The sequence below is a fragment of the Hoplias malabaricus genome, chromosome 12, assembly GCF_029633855.1.
Source record: "Hoplias malabaricus isolate fHopMal1 chromosome 12, fHopMal1.hap1, whole genome shotgun sequence".
NCBI classification, from domain to species: Eukaryota; Metazoa; Chordata; class Actinopteri; order Characiformes; family Erythrinidae; genus Hoplias; species Hoplias malabaricus.
The window spans coordinates 34088186-34109347 of record NC_089811.1 but is presented as its reverse complement, the minus strand read 5'-3'; the positions used below and the strand labels follow the sequence as shown (position 1 = coordinate 34109347).

Genomic DNA, 21162 nt, shown 5'->3' with positions numbered 1-21162 from the left:
TTTATCTATAACTGTGTCCTAGCACATTTGTTTTACATGTTTTTGTGTCAAACCTGTGGATGGATTTGCACCCAGTCCATGTTCCATTAGTGGCAACATAAATCTAAGACTGTGAAAGTTAAAAACTGCAGCGAATAATCGTCAGCTGAAATTATAGTGATCAGGTGACAATAACGATTGTGACAGACCTATACACTGAGTATTTTGGACATTATTTTTTCATGTATCGTGATATTGTATTTGCTAGATCACCCAGCTCTAATTACTTTATAATCAAGCAGAATGCTTAGCCCAGATACACACTCACACCCTTAAGGTTTTTCCTTTAGCTGCTGTGTTCCTACACATTTAAAAATGATGCTTCTTCAAAGGTTCTTTTTTAAAGGAAATATTTCTAATTAGAACCATGAACACTTGAAGAACCTTTTGAATGATATAAGGGTTCTTCACATTGATGGAGAATGTGTAGTTCTATATAGCACCTATCAGAAAATGGTTCTATATGGCACTAAGAAGGATTATTCAATTAGACCCATCTATAGCACGTTCTCCATTAATCTGAAGAACCCCTTCGTAAGGAACGATGCAGAAGTTTCTTCAAGTGTTCATGGTTCTATATAGAACCATATAGTACCTTTTTAATAAAGCATCCTTGTAGAACCATACCATTTAAGAGCGTATGTCAGAGCTCCGTGACCCACACAGCACCAGCTTTTCACTTCTTTGAGAGGAGAGGAGACTTCAGACAGAGATATGGATCACAGGAGAGCGAGATTTTCATCCTCATTCACTTTGCAGACAGTGTGGAGTCAGTCAGCTTCCAGACATCAACACGGCTGTCTACTTCTTCTTGCTTCTTTTAGACTTCCTGGTGTTTATTTTTACCTGGGAATCAAGGCTGTGCAGATATTGCATATGTCATTGTAGGAGAACTAATATGCACATTTAATCTACACATCTCTTATTTACTCCCAGTCCATCTGAATTCTGTCTCTCGGAGGGTGTATTATTGCCAGGCTTTATGCCTTGTATTGCAGGGTTGTGTATTTATTTTGTTGTAATGTACTGTTTCTGGGAAAGTGTACGACAGTTCATTTGGTGTCATGTGTCATCTTATTAGTTGTGCAACAACAAGGATATTGTCATCATTTCTGAATCAAATTGCGTAATTAGATGAGTTTATAGCTTGTTAGTAATTTAGAACACTATTTCAGTTTTGCCTCATATGTAGTCTGTCTTGATCGTACATATAGGCCTCTGTATTCCACTGTGGCCCTGGAGGTGTATTGTTTGGTTCCACTGTGTTTGTATGCTCCATTACCCAGAACACTAAAACACCATCTTCTTTTCTATGCTCGTCGTCCATTGTATCTGCTTCATTAGCATATAGGTGCACTACACTGTCGTTCTGTTACCAACTGTAGTCCATCTGTGGCTCTCCACACTTTGTTAGCTCCCTTTTACCCTTCACTACTGTGGTCAGGCCCCCCACAGGAACACCAGAAAACAGGTAGAGCAGGCAGATTATTCCTGGGACAATTCTGGGACATAAGCAGCACTGCAGCCTGTTCTCTGGAGCCAATGCTTCAAGCATCTTAGTTCAATTGTTGATCCACCCCCATACTCATTAGGATGCAAATGCAAGCAAGAACAGACACTAGCCTGGCCCTTATACTGTAAGTTTGATCAATATGACTCCAAAGTAGGCTTTGACACCCAGTATCTCTCTTCCTTAATCCGCATAATGAATGCAGCAGTGTAAAGCAGGATTAGCCAATAGCTTTAGCACCCCGCAGTCCACCATCGGCTTTTGTTTATCTAATAACTGTCAACAGTCCCAGTTGTCATTGCCACATTTGCCACATCGTATACCTGCAAACCTCTCCTTTTGTCCGTCTTCTCTCTCGCCGTGTTGACCTTTCTCACCGTTATGTTATTCTGTGTTTTCACACTGACCCCATTTTGTTTTTCTGTCACTTTTGGCAGCCCCCTGTTGGCCCCTCGTCCCAGCCCATGGCCCCACCTAGCCCTGGAACCAACAACAGCACCAATCAGAGCAGCAGTAGCAGCAGCACGGCAGGCTGGGAGCAGCTCAGCAAAACCAACCTGTACATCCGGGGGTTGCCCCCAGCAACCACCGACCATGACCTGGTCAAGCTCTGCCAGCCGTGAGTACTCCACTTCCTCTCATTAGTGCTGTTATTGATCCGCTATTGACACATTAATTTATTTTTTTTCCTCCTCGGTCCTAGTGACTGAGAGAATTTGAGGGGCTTTGGACCAGATTGGTAAGTCTGGATGAAGGTGGTAATGCTTCAGAAGGCTTTCATTTTTTTCTAAAGTAGATGAAGAGATGGGACTGGGGCCTCCTGCAGGTCTGAATTACTGGCTGTGACTCATTAATCCCAGTTGGACTCTGAGAGGAAAGTGCTGCTCTGAAATGGAGATCGATTACAGCTCGAGGAGGGGAATATGGTCTGAAATACACAAACATCAATCCTCTGTATCAGTGCGGTTCCAATCACCACACACTGAGTCTTGTATATGGCTGTAATCCGTTCAGCCACAGTGGCGCAGAGGTTGTTTGAAAAGCTCCCTATAGATGTGAAACCAGTCATAAGCTTACATAGCTACTACAAGTTCTGACCACAAATTATGTTACTGTGGTCTTTTGAGATATTCCACATATTCAGCGTAGGGCAAAACAGGCTGTATGTGGGATGCATCCGTGAAGTGAGCGAGTAGTTTTCGTAGGTTTATGTTTTCTACACTTTTCAGCATAATATCAGCCAACCCCTTTCTGGATTTGAGCAAAGACTTTCAGTATCACTGGGCTGCAGGGAAATCCTTTTAGACCTCTAAACTGGGAGTAATGTGGTGAATAAATGATTACTTATAATGACTGTCAGTGACTGTGTGGTGGTTTGAAATGATTTTAAGAAACGGAACAGAATCCACTCAACTATGAGTCAAAATAGAGTTGTGAAGGAGGGAGCAGAGACAGATAGTCCGTTGACTGCAGTGGCAGAGATAGTTGTCATCTACATAATCTTCTACATAATCTACTCAGATGCTAATAAATAAACAGTTATTAATAAATAAAAAGTAGAGATGTGGACTATTTTACCTGGATTAGAATGATAAATAAACATTTATGTGTGTGGGGTTTATCAAAGCTGTAAAACGAATAAAAAACGTTCTAATACTAACATGATTCAATTTGTGCTTATAAAGGTCTTATAAAGTAAAGGTCCCCTTAACAGCCTGCATTTTTTATATTTAATCATGGTCACTGTCGAGACCAAAGGAGCAGCGAGGTGATTTTGAAATCTCATTTTCCCCTTCCAGACCTCTCAAACAGCCATCCTCTCTCCACACACACACACACACACACTCACTGACAGACTATAAGAGGTTGACTTTGCAGTACATTCTATTTCTTTTGTCTTCCTCTATGGCGTCCCTGCAGTGCTTGCTAAGGAGGGGAGTCACTCTTTATTGCAAAGAAGACAAACTGTAGCAATTTCTGTTTCCACATCTTTCCACATCATTGAGAAAATCAAGTGCATCTTGCCAGAGTCTAATTACATAGCCAAATGTTTCAGTTATGGTTCATAACTTTTGTGTATTTGAGGAATTAGTCGATACCTTTAGACGCAGTATTGAGCTCAGATGAAACAAGTAGGAGACTTTAATCACCGTCTCAAAATAGAACAGTGCAACAGTAAAGTGACTACAGTACTTCTGTGAGCACTTAGCAGTGGCTGTTTAAGGTTGTGGATTAGTGTAAGGTGAGGGCCAGGGGTGTGATCTCCAAACCATTAGCTGCATTTAGCTTAATCTCATCCTGATAGCTAAAGCTGTTTACCTGTTAGCCCCTAAACTGTGCAACATTTCCAGGACGGAAAAGAGGCCAGAGTATTATTCAAGCAAGGTCGTTGGTTTTTTGGGGACTACTGAAGGTGTAGGGATTCTTCATAAGTTGGCTGAGATTTAGTATGTATTTACATATGATGGGGAAAACCTCACCCCTAAGCACTGAACTATGGGTTCTATCTCTGTTTATTACATTCTCCAGGTAAATCTTCATAAGAATACAAGAGATTGCTTGGAGCTTTTCACCTCTGAACATATGCGGAGTACAGAAGCATGTGTGTCTCTCAGGGAATCACGCACTCAGAGTTGCTTGACACAGCAGCTATGCAGAATTAGAAATATAAGCTTGCACCATATGCTACATTTATGTACAAAGGGCAGTTGTAAGGACAGAAATCCGCTGAGTATTCTTTAATGATTCATGAAAAAGAATTACATTGTAAGTTCTTTGTTATTTCTTTTTTGTTAGCAATTTATTTTATTAGCAGTTTATTTTTCTGAACACTCAAAGCAATTTACATTTTTGGGACATTTAGGAGCTGCCTCAGGCACCACCAGTGTGCAGTCAATCTGCGGCAGAGCAGTACACTCCCCACAAACCAGCAGTTAAGAAGAGAGGAGATGAGAAGGATGGGGATGATTAGGAGGCCAGAAGTGGCCACAGCAGCAGATTTAGTCAGAACATGTGGGTAACACCCCTGCTCTTTTCAAGGAAATGCACAGGGATCTTTTTTGGCCTCAGAGATTCAGGACTTAGGTTTAATGCGTCATCCGAATGACAGCTCCATATATTCAGGACAGTGTCCCTGTCACTGCAGTTGGCCATTAGGATTTGAACAGACAACATGGATAGTGTCCTCTGTTGGCCCCTTTCCTCCTTGATCAGCCAGGCAAGTTTTCCTAGGAGTGGATTTGCACTTTTTGGTGTTACGGTTCTATGGCAGCTGATTATAAGCTCAAATCACTGACTAAATTAAGTGCTAGCAGCTCAAATGAGTCCAAGACATAGTTTGTTTGAACCTTTGTAATTAATTGATTGTGTGAGAGAGTAACTGAGTAACTGTTTTTTTGCATTCGTGTAGAAGTATGCAGCTGTTTATAGTGTATTTAGAATTCTTACTGGCTCGTTCCTCAGCTTTCTCAGTATATATTTTTTGAGAGTTGCCAAGCCTGCTCTGGTGGTATGTTAGCAATTTGATAAAAACATTACACAGTCTAGTTGAACATTACACTTTCTGTGGCCCTGAACCGAAAGTTTGCCTGTGTCATGTGTGCTTTAGTGGATAGTTACATGACCCTGAACTATAGAAATCAATAAATGCATGGTGAATAGCCACGAAAAGGGCACTCTAATGGGATGAAGGCAAGGCAGGAATAGCAGGTGAGATGGCAGTTGCATTGTTCTCCTTGCCAGAGACGACACCCTATCTCTATCACTAGCCTATGGAATCCAATTCTAATGGATTTTCAACGGAAGCTAATGGAGAGAGAGACTAATAGGGAGAGTTTGCCTCCACTGGCCCCACGTCCCCCTATAAAGCAGAGGAGGAAGCTTATGAAACCCATTTAAGAGCCAGGAACAACCACTGCACTCCTGTCACACGCCTTTGGAGAGATTTATGAATGACATTCATCAACCTTTCATAATGGTGCTGTGTCCTCAATCAACCTGCAGTGGCCTAGAAGGCAGTGGGGTAATCCATTTGCCTTTTTTACCTTCTAACTCTTCCCATTTTCCACTGGCATTCTAAACTGAGCAAGAGATGGGGTTTGCAAGGTGCTGGTGGATTCATACTGATTCCTTTAATGATTCATTTGGTGGTGGCTCGTTGGTAACCCCCTCATGCTTCTGACCTAGAATCAGCAGAGAAAAGCAGAAGGTCACAGCAGCCAAGAGAGACCGCGCTGGCACAGGCTTTAAGGGTCATCCTCTGTAATTGGATTTCAAATCTCATAATGGTTTTGGTGGTTGGATATTAATTGAATGGGATTAATGCTTGGTTTTTTTCCCTCATCCCCTGTTTGCCTGCAGCGCAGGTACAATGGGTAAATCACTGTTACATAGGAGGACTGGTCAAGAGTCTTCTGTTAAAGGAAGTCTGTTCTCTGTTTTCCAGGAGATGTCAAAGGTCAAGCTTTTTTTCAGACGTGCCCTTTTGTGGCCTACCCTGCTCTATACAACCTTCTCAGGAATCTGTTGTATCTCTTTTTCATCTCTGCCCTACTGTAATTACACAATGCTCTGGTCTCTTCTGTTCCCTCCAGCCAAGATTACATATACCATGTTCTACTGTAACTGAGTTTCAGAAAGAAAACAAAAGAACTAATCAAATTAATTCAGACGTTTTCTATAAACATTTATGTTTTCCTGCTTTTTTTCACCAATTTGGCCAAAGTGAATCGTCTGTGTAACTTGTTGTCCTGAAACATATGCATTCATGGATAATAAAACTATTATATTGACTGTTGTACATGCATTACCAACCAGTTTAACATGCTTGAGAAAATGACTAATATTGCATGACTAAAATGTATGCTACTCCTAGTCCTAAGTTTTAAACTGCATTTTTAGTGGTGCAGTAAGTTTGGAAGATCAAATACACACACACCTTGGCCGAGGTGGCCTCCATCTGGGAGTGTTTACCCCGATTGTTTTGTTTCTCTGGCTGACATTTTGTTTTTCCTCTGTGTGTGGCCACCTGGTTCATTCTGGAAAACACTCACCATTGGCTCCCAATGTTTTGGGTTCAATGTCAGGTTCATTTGTCAGACTGGACAGCTTTAGTGACATTGCTCTGAAGTGTTTCCTGTTTGTGGCGCTAAGCAGACTCGAGAGATCCTTGCTGTTCTCCTGCGCTCATATATGCAGCATTAGCTTAGTAAATGTGGTTTTAGATTAGATTATTTAGAGTACATGTGCAAAAGGAAATGCATTAGCAGAATGCATTAGCCTTAGCAAAATAGACAAAAAACTTCTGCAGCTAAATTTATTTTCATTTCATGTTTTTTTCTTGCCTGCATTTGTTGTTTCAGAAGGTCAGGTTGTTGTCTCACACAGAGATTGTGTTCTTGTAGAGTGTTCACATTTTAAGAAGAACCTGCTGCTTTCGGGAACACTTCAGTCTAAAATCAACTTCCTGTCTCACATGCTTGGGGGATGATGTCATAAAGTGTTAGGCAAGCTGTGTTATTTCTGTGTGTGTGTGTGTGTGTGTGTGTGTGTGTGTGTGTGTGTGTGTGTGTGTGTGTGTGTGTGTGTGTGTGTGTGTGTGTGTGTGTGTGTGGGGGAGTGTTTTAAGACAGACTCCAGCTGTTTTAGCCTGTCCACCAATACTGTTCTCTTTGTGTGTTTTTTTTCCACAGTTATGGCAAAATTGTATCAACAAAGGCTATCCTGGACAAGACTACAAACAAATGTAAAGGTGTGTATATCTTCTGTCTCCTCAGCAAGCACTGCACTCTGTGCTTTTTTCATACATTTCCTCTGAAAGTGGCGATCAAAATCTACCATTAAATATACCACTTAAGGTTTAAAGGAATAATAAACCTCATATGTAATGGTTCATTGTGCTGAAATTTCAGAAGTTAGTGCTTCAATGACAGCAGTGTGTGTCTTTGATGTTTGACTTTGCGTAACTGGATCAAACAGTGGTGTGTGCTGGACACTTTGCCAGCATCTGTTTCCATGAGTAATACAAATTCTGCTTCCCTGCTCTGACTCATACTCTCTTGCCAGCTGTATGTATATGAGTGCAAGTGTGTATAGGATCGTGTGTTTGTAGAGCTCTGTTTGTGTGTGACAGATTTTTTCCTCCAATACCGAATAGCAAGAAAGCTGATATTTCAATATCTGTACTTTTAGTACCGTTTCGAAGGTGATGCCAGCTACACATTCCAAAAATCTTAGGAATGGGGCAAAAACAATAAAAACTATAAACAACACATATTATGTTAATTAGCAACAGGTCAGCGATAAGATAGGATTTAAAAGAGTCTAAGTCTTTCAGAAGTGAAGATTGGGAGGCGGTCTTCATTCTGTGAAAGTCTACACTGGGCAAATAGTGAAAAAAAGAGGCGAGGGAACATCCAGCTTGTTACTGACATTCTGGTGCATACAAACCAGAGCAAGATGAGGGGAGGCAGCCAAATTGAATTTAGCCAATCAGGAGAGAGCAGCAGCTTGTCTGGTTCTGGTTCATATGCAGCACAATCTTTACTTCCAATGGGAAACGTCCACATGTGAAATACAACAGCATTTTAAAAAGTACAAGTGGATGTGTGCCTTTAGCCTAGAACTCAAAATATGTTAATGACATTTAGATAATGTGTGCGATTTTAACTTCATCACTTTGGCACCAGTTTTATATTTTTATGTGAACAACTTGCTTATTTGCCATTTCACTCCACTCTGCTCTATATCTTCTTGTAAAAAACACAAATCATGCCATAGCCATTTGATCGTGCAGTTTATCAGTATTACAAATTGTACACGAATAATCAAGCTCATATGACCATGTGACCAATGGTGTTTCTTGGTTTGCCTCATGTGTTGTCCATTTGTTTATATATGCCTTGACATTTAAAAGAATTATACATTTTGAATTCAGTAAATTTACTGTACAACAAAGTTTTATTCTGAAGTAAACATAGTGATATTTTCAATAAGACAGGCAAAGGGCTCCTATACCTTTGTATGTTGCTGTAGATAGACCAGTCACATGCAGGAATTGACATGTCTAATGCAATGCTTGTTCGAAAAAGATGTTTTTCGGTTTCTAAAAGCAATGTCTTTTCTTTTTTGAAATGTACTTGTGGGTTTTTTTTGTGAGTGTCATTGTGTTGCTGTGTGGGTCAGGGTGGATCAGGAAACTGATAGTCAGTCCTTTGGGCAGGGAGGAGGGAGGGAGGGAAGGACTGGAGAGGAGGTGTCTGTCCTCTGTACCCTGAACTCCCTGCTGTTATTTCTGTTCTGGCTGGTTCTGGGGCTTGGTGTGCTTCCAGGGTAAAGGTGATGCAAGAGAGAGAGATAAAGTGAAAAAAGAGAGAGAAAGAGAAGGAAAGACAGAGAAAAGGTGGCATAGCCCAGCTTTGGCTCTGTTCCTGGGTCTGGCACCTCTGGGTCCTGGCCACCCTGGACCTCAGCACACAGTCACAGTGCTGTGGATTATTTATGTGCTGAGTAATCTCAGCCTGAGAGAGAAGACTGAAAAGGGTGTGTGTGTGTGTGTGTGTGTGTGTGTGTATGAGTCTGTGTTTGTGTGTATGGTGTGCAAAGACTGTAATCCTATATCTAGGTTAACTTTGTGTGCTCAGGGGCAGCTGCCAACCAAGTGTATCAGTTAGCACCTCAGTTAGCAGCGCTGTGTCTCTTCATAGTTTAAAAACCAGTTAAATTATAACTAAATCAACAATGAGTCTCCATGAGGCTCTGTGAAATACAGCGTGTACAAGAGGCTATAGGACACAATGTATCACATTACTTACTTAATACCTCAGGTCTATATGGAAATACATAAATTGTACATTAATATTTTCACAGTCACACAATACATTACTAGTGCTACATTTAAAACCTGCTCTCACTGAGCAATCATATCACACACCTCTTTTGTAAAGTATGACTCAACACAAAAAAAATAACCTCACTGAAAATCCTGATGCTACTACTTTCACTTTCCTTTTCCCCATATGTTAAAGTTTAAACAATATTAGAATAACTGCCATGGAAACATTTGATATCCTCTGCATTGATATCCTGGGATTACTTGGCAAGTTTTGTCATTCTTTGGTACGTGCATAGTGCAGTGTGTTTTGAGCACAGTACGTCATGTTTGAGTGCCAGTGCCCAGGCTGTTGTGCTGGAAGGGTGGTTGAGCAGGCTATATTTGCTGCCGGACATGTTTGCTGTTTAAATATAGCTGCAGTAGCTGCACCAGTAAGGCCCTGAAGTACCTGTAGCAGTCAGAGGCACAGACAAAAGTGGCAGAACAGGACTGATTAAATGTGATAAAATACCTTGCCTTATCGATCTAAAGCCAGCACTTCAATTATATCAACTTTAGACCTTTAGACAGATTTTCGTTTTGAGGCATGGTGGTTCAAAACACTAAGAGTTTGGTGTGTTCTCACTGTGTATGCGTGGGTGTCTTCCAGGTGGTCAGATTTCAACTCACTGTCCACTGTCAACTCACACTGGTAGGTGGATTGGATATTTAAATGTGTCCATATGTGTGAGTGTGTGGTGCCTTCTTTTGGACTGGTGCCCCATCTATGGTGTGTTCCTGCCTTGTGCCCAGTGATTCTGGGTAGGCTGCAGACCAGCCACAGCACTATAAATACAGCACTTACAGAAAATGAATGAATGAATAAGCAAATGAATATCATACTATAGTAGTAGACGTCTAAGAACTCAAATAAATTTTTGCGGAGAAAATGCATTTTTTTTTGTTTTTAGTGTCCAAATACAACTAGGCTACTAATTGTATAGGTCCTTAAACATGCTAAACATGCTAACACATCACACTCCTCACAGTCACCCGGAGGAAACCTACGCAGACACAGGGAGAACACATCACACTCCTCACAGACAGTCACCCAGAGGAAACCCACACAGACACAGGGAGAACACACCACACTCCTCACAGTCACCTGGAGGAAACCCTCTCAGACACAGGGAGAACACACCCCACTCCTCACAGTCACCCGGAGGAAACCCACTCAGATACAGGGAGAACACACCAAACTGCTCACAGACAGTCACCCTGAGCTGGGCTTGAACCTACAAACCCAGGACCGTGGAGCTGTGAGAAAGCCCCAAGAATAATAATTTTTCTGAAATTACAAATGCAATCAATTAACCCACTATAGGTCTGTAGTTCAAAAATTCAGTTTTGGGTTAATTAGCCTGAGCAATGGGAAAATGGCAAACAAGGAAGACTCCACTGCAACCCCCAAATCACCACTTTACAAGATTAACACTTACACATTAACATTGTTCTGTAGTTTTTAAACCATAAAACGGCCTGTTTTTAGTAAAGGAATGTGCAGTTATCTGATTATTTAAGTTGTCATGTAAACAGCATACTCTGAGATCAGAGAAATCTGTTTGAGAAAGCTGGATTTTAGCTCAGTAATCTGGTTTCTCAGTGTATGTGTACTCCTTGTGATGACTTTCAGATTTCTCTGTCTGCACATGTCAATGGACCGAGTGGAGACGCACATCTCTGAAGTTCTCTCATTGTTCTATACCATTCAGTCCCACAAGAATCAGATAATTACTGGACTCATGTAAACTCATGTAAACTTTCCCATTACCTGATTTCCCAAGTGCATGTAAACACATTGATCAGATCAGATTTTTTTCAGGTATCTGATTATTTAGAGCATGTAATCACATTCAGTGTTTCATATTATTCTATGCGCAGTTGCCATGAACTCCTTACTGGATTGTGAAAGTCAGCTCTCTGCAGTTGCAAGTTGCACATTTGAGGATTCAACCAACTTTGGATGGAAAATATAAACAAAATTCCAAAAAAAAAAAAAACTTCAAGTTGATGCACACTGAGCCTTATCCACGAGAATAGCTCAGACAGGGACCCAATAGCCTTTCACCATTTCACAGATCCTCATCTTTGCTCCAGCAATCAGTTTCTGAGCATTGCTTGCCTCACATTTTTCTTCCTTCCCTACTTGTCTATTCTGTACATGTGTACACTTTATTTTCTTGTCCATTTTATGTAAGGGATATGAGCATGGGGGCTTCTGAAACCAATCCATCACAGATAAGGAGGGCCTATTGTAATTTGATAGAACACAGCTAGAGTTGTACATGAAAAGGTAGGCACCTGTTCCATTAGTGTATTCACTAAGTTAGTAAGAGAGCACCTGAACTTTTGGTGCTCGTGCACAAAATGTAGTAATTACAGCATTTATTTATTAATTAAATACAAGTGTATTCGGAATTCCATCTGGCCGTATGTCTCCTAATAAGCTCTTTTGATAAACAAATTGTTTGTGCAGCATTTGCACACATCCAGTAAAAGCCTTTGCTGAGAAGCAGACCAGGTCACACCCACAGATTACCCTCACACCTACATACACACCCACAGTCATACACACACAACTGTTAAGTCAACTTATCATGGGTAAAATGTAGGGGCTCTGTGTTCTCACATATTGTATAAGCATCTGAATATATATATATATACACCCAGAGTTGTGTGTAGGCTAAAATACACGCAATACTTTTCAGTGTTTACTAAAAAGGAAAGTGTTCAGTTGAGTTTTAAAGTTGAAATAACTGCAGTCACTGAAAGGTTGAATCCCATAATTTTGGGGTCATCACTGAATGACCATCACCCGCTGAAGAGTGTCTACTTTGGGTTTGAAGACACCCAGCTGTCCAGTGCCTGTCAACTTGAGGGTAGGACGTGAGCTAGGATGAAAGCAGTCAGAAAGACACACAGCTAGACAATGAAAGGTTTCCGTAAGTAGAAAAGTACAATTATTTACTTACTCAGAGACAGAGAGGAGAGGGTGATATGTATGTATTTGTTAATGTGCACGACTCTTTAGCAGCTGTCTGGTGGATGTATGGTAGTTTAAGGGTTTCAGTCAATAAGGAATCAATGTAGGAGAAAATGAAAGTGTGAGCCAGTGTATTAGCATCATTTATGCTGATTACAAGCCAAAGGCACACAATGCTATAGAGATTAAATATTGAAGTTTGGGCAGGGCACAGATTTCTTCCAACTTATGTGGTTGTAGAAACTAACTTTTTCAGTAGAGAAGGAAGTCAGCGACAGAAGATTGCATTGTCGGGCTGTTTTATCATTATTGAATGTGAGGCATTATGTTTAACGAAGCATTTCCACACGTGTAGAGCAGCTGGGGATTCACCACCACAGTGATTTATTATTTGATATGTTAGTTTTATACATTCTTGACGTAAGACGTTTTATCTGGGAGATATGCAAAGTTTTTACTTTGTGATCAACCATGCTTTGATACTGAAACAGTAGAGGAAGAAAGATTGTGTCATAGTTTACAGAATTGAATGTACTCTCGTGAAGGAGGAAAAGGTTAAAAGTATTATGTCAGTAAGCAGGATATTTACAACACTCTGAAGAATAGACTTGGTGCCGTCTTGTTCATGTAGGTTATTGTTTTTCAGAATTGTTTTACCCTTATCTATGGTTGAAATGTGGGTTTGACTGCAAACATTGTATGCTGTGACCATCGCGTATAAATAACTGTGTAGTGCTGTTAGTGTCCTCTAATCATTTGGTCAATTGTTTATTGGGGTGATTGTCATCTTCAGTTGAAGCATTTGTGCTATCCTAGAAGAACAAAGACATTTCAGTCAAGCGTTTTGAATGTATTGCCCTATCAATCTGACAAGTAGCAATTGCATTTACTTCAGATGGCCATGAGCTGTCAAATCCAACTTTAGAGAGGAATTGTACATGTCATGATAAGTGAAAGATTGTGTTATGTTTTCTAGGTTATGGCTTTGTGGACTTTGACAGCCCTGCTGCTGCACAGAAAGCCGTCAATGCTCTAAAATCCACCGGTGTGCAGGCACAGATGGCAAAGGTAAGAGCACACCTGTTATTCATTCATTCTCTCTCTCTCGCTCTCTCACTCTCACTCTTTCCCTCATTCCTTCATACCTTGTCAAATCATCTGTGTATCTGGGTCTCTGATGGACGTGTGTGGATTTCAGGGACAGTCTGCTGTTTCACGAGAAAACTGTAATCGATTACTTTAGTTCCAGACCGGGCAAAATGGATGTCAGTCAAACCAAGCAGTATATCCGGTTGTAAATGCTGGTATATCTCCATTTCCTCTTTGAGAGTGCCAGTATGAGCTGCCAGTTGTAAATGTGTTTAGGACAATGTCCAGAAAAAAGACACCTCTGAGAAACTTGACTTTCTTAGAAATATTCAGTCACATGCCTTTCATCTGCATAGGCGCTGTGAACATTTGTGTGTGTTTTGGTTTGGTTTGGTTTGAAATAACCTGTTTTCACTGTGATGCAGCTTTGGGAAAGAAATTATAGAGTGAAAGTGTGCTGTAGATGTGCAAACCCCATTTCCAGAAAAGTGGGACACTATCTAAAGGTATGAAAGAGAAAGAAAAGATTTTGAGTGATTTCATTAGCAAACTTAATTCTAGATGTTTAACATGAACACAATTCAAAATGGATGCCTGCAACACATTAAGAGATGAGCAGATTTTCAGTGGATTTTTTTGCTCATTGTTGCTTTACACTAGACTTGAGCCTCTGTGTGGTTGCTGTTGTTAGATTCTCCTCTTCATGATGAGCCATACATTTCCACTAGGAGATGGATGTGGATGGCAGGCTGGCCAGTCAAGCACATACACTCTGTCTACAAAGCCAATATGTTGTAGCTCGTACAGAATGAGGCCTGGCATTGTGCTGCTGAAATAGACAGAGTTCCTGGGAAAAAAAAATGTTGTGTTGATGGCAGCATATGTCTCTCAAAAATGCCAACTTAAGCCTCTGCATCCGTGGTGCCTTCATATACACACAGATCACACAGGCCGTGAGCACTAATGCACCCAATGCCATCACAGATGCTGTTTCTTTGCACTTTTCGTTGGTAACAGCCTGGGTAGTCAATCTGACGTACATTTTCCTTAAAAACAAGCTAAAACATGGAGCTGTCTGACAAGAGAACACGTTTCTACTGTTCTTCTGTCTCTCTCAGATTACTTTGGGCTTCCTTTTTGCATAATACAGTTTCAGGTTGCGTTTCTTGATGGAAAGACGGACTGCGTGGCTGCGATGCACATTCAGCAGTGGTTTCAGCCTTGGCCTTTAACATGCTAAGATTCCCCCTGATTCCCTGAATCTTTTTATGATGTTATGAACTGTAGATGGTAAAAGGACCTGCTATTCCTTTCTATCTTGCCTTGGAAAATTGTTCTGTTTGAGGTGGTGTAATGCTTTAGAGCAGTGTGACATGAATTTTCACTCTTCTTTTTCCCTTGTCCCTGATTGTTTGGAGTGTGTTGCAGAACAGATTCTAAATTAGTTTATGTACAGTTTGCTCAGTGAAAACATTGGAGCTTGTGCTTTGTGATTCTGTTTATTTAAACAAATGCTCACATTAAATAAAATATCCATCTTTTCTGGAATTAGTGATTGTGGAATGATGAATGTAGAATGTATTAATACTGTGTTTTACTTTGCTGGACCATTAATGTGTTTTTATTTCTTATGGCATCCATTTTCATACATGCAGAGGAGTCTGTGAAGTGTTTGAGAGAGAGAGAGAGAGAGAGAGAGAGAGAGAGAGAGAGAGAGAGAGAGAGAGAGAGAGAGAGAGAGAGAGAGAGAGAGAGAGAGAGAGAGAGAGAGAGAGAGAGAGAGAGAGAGAGAGAGAGAGAGAGAGAGAGAGAGAGAGAGAGAGAGAGAGAGAGAGAGAGAGAGAGAGAGAGAGAGAGAGAGAGAGAGAGAGAGAGAGAGAGAGAGAGAGAGAGAGAGAGAGAGAGAGACTCTGATGACAGGAGGGTGACGTTATCCAGTGGGATTCCTCCTTGGGACAGTGACTCTCTCTGCTACACAGACCATGCACGCACACATGGAAAACACACAAGAGCCTCTGTGTGCCTGTGACAAGCCTCTCTGCTCACTACAAAGTGCAGACTGTTTGAGACGCTCCAAGCATTGCAACGAACATAAACAAGTGACCTATAGCCAACTCGGCCCCCACATTCATACACATACACATATACGTACACATGCATTCTACCCCACATGCTCAGGTGTTGGCAGCAAGCGGCACAATAAAGCCACATCTGAGAGAGAGTGTTTAAAACAGAGGGGGGGGGGGGGTCTCTCTGTTCACTGTGGTAGATTCTTAGCAGCCGTCACCACAGCCCTCTCAATTCAGATCTCACTGTTCATTCCTAAAGAGATGCCGCGGTGGCCTTACTTTAAATAGGGATCAGAAAGAGATAAAAGAGAAGCAGAGAGAGGGAGAGGGCAGCACAGGGAGATTATGATTGGCAGATGGGCTTTTCAGCTGTGCAGGTTTTACTGTTGGGAAAAAAATTTCACTTCCACAATTAGGTACATTTTCATTCAGAGCTTTTGTTACAGCTTGAGTTCATGCGAGTTTAAATGCGTGTGTTTTTGCAAATCATTAAAACTCATTTGGTCAATCAGGATAACAGTAGCAAATACTGAGTGTAAGATCAATGAAACATTTATGAATACATTCTATATTTAGGTTGTTACAATCATGCTGTAGTTATACGTAGTTTATAAAGTTATATTTCATTTAAACTCAGAAACAAACAGCACAAAGTTATGTCTGTTTTAAAAAAAGACAGTAAACAGTTGTCACTAATATCTTTATAGAATCATGTTAAATAATGTAAATTGTTATGTAAATTATGTATTTTACTGAAGAACTAAATCTATCAGAAAAAAATGCTAAATAAAACATTTACAGCAGTGGTCTCTTGGTGACTTGGGTCTTTGGTCTTTAACAGGCTGTGGATGTACTCTCCTCTGTAGTGTGTAAAAGTGAACTGCAGAAGCACGCTCCAAACACTTTTACATTGCTCCACTAAAGCTAAGGAAGTAAATAATTGGAAGTAGTCATGGTAACAGGCCCGTCGACACCGTGGCAACCAGGCCCTAAGAAAGCAATGTTAGGCTCTGTGGAGTTCTATAGGCATGGACGAGCTGCTGGACGTGCCCTCTGAACCCTTTCCACTTCCAATTAGAGTAGTGCTGTTTGGGGCGACACGGGCCAGTTTAAGCCCCGCTTTTGTTCCGGGCAAAGCTCGTTAGGAAGTCGAGATCTTTCCTTTATCTTTTCTCCTAAGGGTTTTTTCCCTTTGTTCAGACGATTCAGACCTGGTCTGTGTGGACTTAATGAACTCTTTTCCTTTTCAAGAAGCCCATTTTAGGTCTTTGTTGGACTCCTTTCAGTATGTTTAAGCTGTGTTTGTTTTTTTAATGGCGTGTAAATTAGAGAGGGAGGGAATATCTCTCTCTCAAGAATTTTTCACTGTACAAACACATTGTTCCAGTGATGATAAGAAAGTAAACACGCATGCTTTAAACACAACTTGAAGCTGGGATTGCAAGGCTCGGAAAGAACTGCAAGAGTGCGGAGGGTTTTTGGCTGAGCGGAGAAAACCATAAGTGCTAATGAAAGAGTGAAGGAAACGCTGCACGGATGTTTTCTTTCCCTCATGCTGTGCCAGCCTCCTTCGTATCAAGAGCCCTTTAAAGCACACAGATGTGTGCTTTTATAGTCTGTCTGAATTTTTGCAAGCTGATGGATGTGCTTGCTCGAAATCCTTCGAAAAATTAATTTAATGAGACGCACTAGCCAAACCGACTTATAGAAATATTGCGGTAACTTTTTAATGCACCGGCACAGTACACACTGTCATGTCTTTTTGATTGTCTGTGCATATTTTACATGGACATCCCTTACCTTTTGTGTTCTATAAACAGAAGGCTAGACATTACTCCTGCTTACAGTCTGCTGTTTCTCACTGCCATAAACACACAGTCTCAGCTCTCTTTCTTCGCCTGTCTGTCTCTCTAAAACATACACACACACAGTGTCAGTCATGTGACCTTGGCTGTTTGGATGGTTAACTGGTGACCTGCTGCTCTGCGCAAACAGATGTCTTATCGAGCTCTGCCAAAATTGTGTCCTTCTCACATGCAAGCTGGTGCACGAAAATTTTTATACATTAAAACACTTGCATAGGCAAAGACTTCCAAATACATCTGGGCTCACATACCTTACTGGTTCCTCTACATCAGTGTGTGTCTGTGTGTGGTGTTGAGGAAACCTGGCCTTTACCACTGCCTCTCTGTCCAAGCACTCTGTAATCCCCCTCAACCCAAAGCGCTCTGAAGCTGTTAATGCTGGAGCTGAGAGCTGTAATTTAGCATTGCGTGTCTGTAGCTACTCAGCCTCCAGCCATCACCGCTAATCTCCCCTCACACATTTAACCCACTAATCTGCTGACCAAGCACTCTTCTCTACTGCATCAAATCATATGGCACGGGCATTAGGTCACTGAGCTGCGCTTGATTCAAAACCAGATGAGTCAGTTTAAGTAACACTAGCGGTTTAACCTCCCTTCCTCTGGTGAATGTTTTTACACTTGATGGTTCTGTTCAGAATCATCAGCATACGGTCAATACATTGCCGTTTCCTATAGATTACCTTTCAGTTATAATTAATTGCATTGAAAAATCATTGCACAACCGCAACCTCCTTTTTTTTCCACTCTTCGTGTCAGGAATTGCATTGTGGTTAAGTGTAACCAGAGGTTGACAGCTCTGCTGGGTCACCACCCCCTTGCCTCATCTCTCTGTGCCCCCTCAATGAGCCTCTTGGCCAGGGCGCAGCCTCTTAGAGTCATTTATTGTTCCCTGATAGTGAAATGTAGATTTTCTGTCAGCGTATTAATCTAGTCTCATCTCTTATTCTTTCATTCTTCTTGCTTTCTTTCTTTCTTTCTTGCATTCACTCGTTCCTACTCTGTCTTGTGTTACTTGGTAATCCAGTCTCATTTTTCTCTTTCTTTCTTGCTTACTTTCTTGCTTTCACTCTTTCCTTCCCTGTCTTGTTCTTTCTGGCATGGACTGAATGCAGTAGGATGTTAATGAATATTAATGAGGCAGCCCTCTCTCCTGGGAGTTCCTCTCCTTCTTCCTCTCCTGTCTCTCTCTCTCTCTCTCTCTCTTGGTCGGTCTCTCTCTCTCTCTCGCTCTCTCCCCCCCTTTCTGTTTCTGCTGATGCAGATGTAACTCAGGAAATAAGCTGATGTGACGCCGTTTGGAGGAGGTGGGCAAGGCCTGCATGCAAATTTCATCTCATCAGTATTCATGCTCACTGACCCTTTATTAGCACCTAGTGCAAGAGTGTGAGAGAGAGACAGAGAAAGAGAAGCAGTCATTTACAGACTCAGAGATCTACTCTAAAACATACCAGCAGAGTATAAACAATTTGTATTCATGTCGTCAGGACGTCCCACAGCTTTTGTTACTGGGGTTGTGAAAACAGTTCCCTGTTGATCCATTCTTTTCCAGTTCATTGTCTTAAATGGTCTCTTTTCTTTTTTAGATTTGTTTACTCTTTATTGCTTTGTATCAGTACTGAGTAAAGCATTTCAAGGGGTGTTTCCAGCCCTTGGTAAGAATGACCCACTAGCTGCATCCACAGTATGTTTTCTTGTCAGTTAGGACCATAAAATGTTAATGTGTGTCTGTGTGTTTGTGTGTGTGTGAGATCCTACATGGGGAATTTGGAGAAATCCTGCATGGCTCTATCTAGAGCTTTGTGGCAAAAGCCCAGAACCAAGCTCAGTGCCACAGAATGAGAGTCTTGCAGTCCAGCTCATTGCAGTCCAGCTGTGCAGCCGTTAACTGATCAAACAGGGGCCTGTGACGGGGAAACCTGCAGTGTACGTGTGCGTTTGTGAGTGCTTGCTTGATTGGGTGATATGATAGCAGACTCCAGGTGTTTTTACAGCTGTTTGGACACAGGTGTTACTTTTTAGGGTTTTCTTTTGGGTTTTTTTTGTAAATCTTGTAGATATGGTGTACAATGTATAGGCTGCTGATTAGTTGATTATCACAATTAGTGATTTGTCCTGGATCAAAAACGCCACTCCAAAACATTCCAAAGCTATTGGATGTGCTCCTTTGCGTTAAGGAGTCTTGTTTCACTGCTGGGCAGTCCAGCACTGGGAGCTTCATTGGCCATGACTCAAATTCGGCATGGGGCACGGTGACCTTATCAGCAGTGGATGCACCTAATCGTGTCTACATATTTTTGGACAGATAAATTAAATTATTAATAGTGAAATTTAAAGATGATAATTAGTGACCGTCTCAGGGTGCCTTTTTTTTTGTCTTACTTTAACCAAATGTCAGGACCATGTGCAAATATTTGGATTCATTGTAAGAGTTTTATTATATGACGAATTGTAAAACTAGGGGTGCACAAATGACATTGATCAACATTACCCCTGTAAGAGCACATAATGTTGACACTTTGTTCATTTATCCCACACAGTGGGAGCTTCGTTTAAAAAATTAAGAAATAAAAAAGTGTAAAAATCTGTCAGTGACTGTAAAAGAACTGGAATTGACCATAAAAATTTTGGATCAAAGCTTCAAATCAGTACCTCTGCTGGTAATTAGTAACAGTATTGGCCACACCTTAATGTAAATTATCTGTTGTCATTATTTGTACATCAGTATGTTTTGTTGTTTAACATTTTTATACCTGTCCAATGCAGCCACAGGGACAAGAGGCCAGGTTTCAGTATTTAAAAAAAAAAAGCAATATAACAATCTGTCAGTGTGTTCTCTCACACTGTCTCATCCTCTCTCTCTTTCTTTTTCTCACTCTCTCTGCACAGCAACAGGAGCAGGACCCCACTAACCTGTACATTTCAAATCTGCCACTCTCTATGGACGAGCAGGAACTGGAGGCTATGCTGAAGCCTTTTGGTCAGGTGGTCTCTACGCGTATACTCCGGGATGCTAGTGGAACTAGCCGGGGAGTTGGATTTGCCAGGTGAGGCTTACCCTGGATCATAATGCTAGAAACCCAGTGGTTATAACTGTAATTTTCTGCTCACCCCAGTGATAATGTTTTTTTTTTTTTTTTTGTGTGTGAGAGAGAGGACCCATCCTTTCCAAATCAAGTGGTGCCTAACTGTAAATTCAGTCGAGAAGTTTTTTTAATTGCTTCTTGTTTCCAAAGTCATTTGTTACTCGTTGCCTGTTGGCGTATCTGAACTGACGCTGACCTTCAGTTGCCATGGTTTCACTGATGCAAAGTGCCACAGTGGGCTAGGGGAGAAAAAGCATGCACTACCTTGCTCGATTCCAACTGAAAATCACCACATTGGTTTGTTTCTATTTATTCATACATTGTCTGTAACTGCTTATCAGTTCAGGGTCGCGGTGGGTCTGGAGCCTACCCGGAATCACTGGGAGCAAGGCAGTAACACACCCTGGAGGGGGCGCCAGTCCTTCACAGGGTGACACACTTTTGAGTCACCAATCTATGTACTAACATGTGTTTTTGGACTGTGGGAGGAAACCTGGAGGAAACCCCTGCGGACACTGGGAGAACTGTGTGACTGCGACACTGTGCTGCCCCGTTCCTAACTAGCATCAAGTTTAACTATCTGAACATTGTTGTCACATTAACAACTTCCACTTTGCGTTATCAGCATTCATGCCGTCACCAGAAATCACCT

The 21162-nt window shown here is 41.3% G+C and overlaps 1 protein-coding gene across 3 annotated transcripts in view; it reads left to right on the top strand.

Moving 5' to 3' along the window:
- LOC136710870 (RNA-binding motif, single-stranded-interacting protein 1) overlaps positions 1-21162 on the top strand; it is a 53820-nt gene that overhangs the window by 19584 nt on the left and 13074 nt on the right. For all 3 annotated transcript variants that reach the window (XM_066686721.1, XM_066686722.1, XM_066686723.1), the window contains exons 2-5: positions 1987-2168; positions 7240-7298; positions 13379-13470; positions 20314-20471. In XM_066686721.1, coding sequence (XP_066542818.1) covers positions 1987-2168; positions 7240-7298; positions 13379-13470; positions 20314-20471 — 491 coding nt within the window. The remainder of the gene's footprint in view (positions 1-1986; positions 2169-7239; positions 7299-13378; positions 13471-20313; positions 20472-21162) is intronic.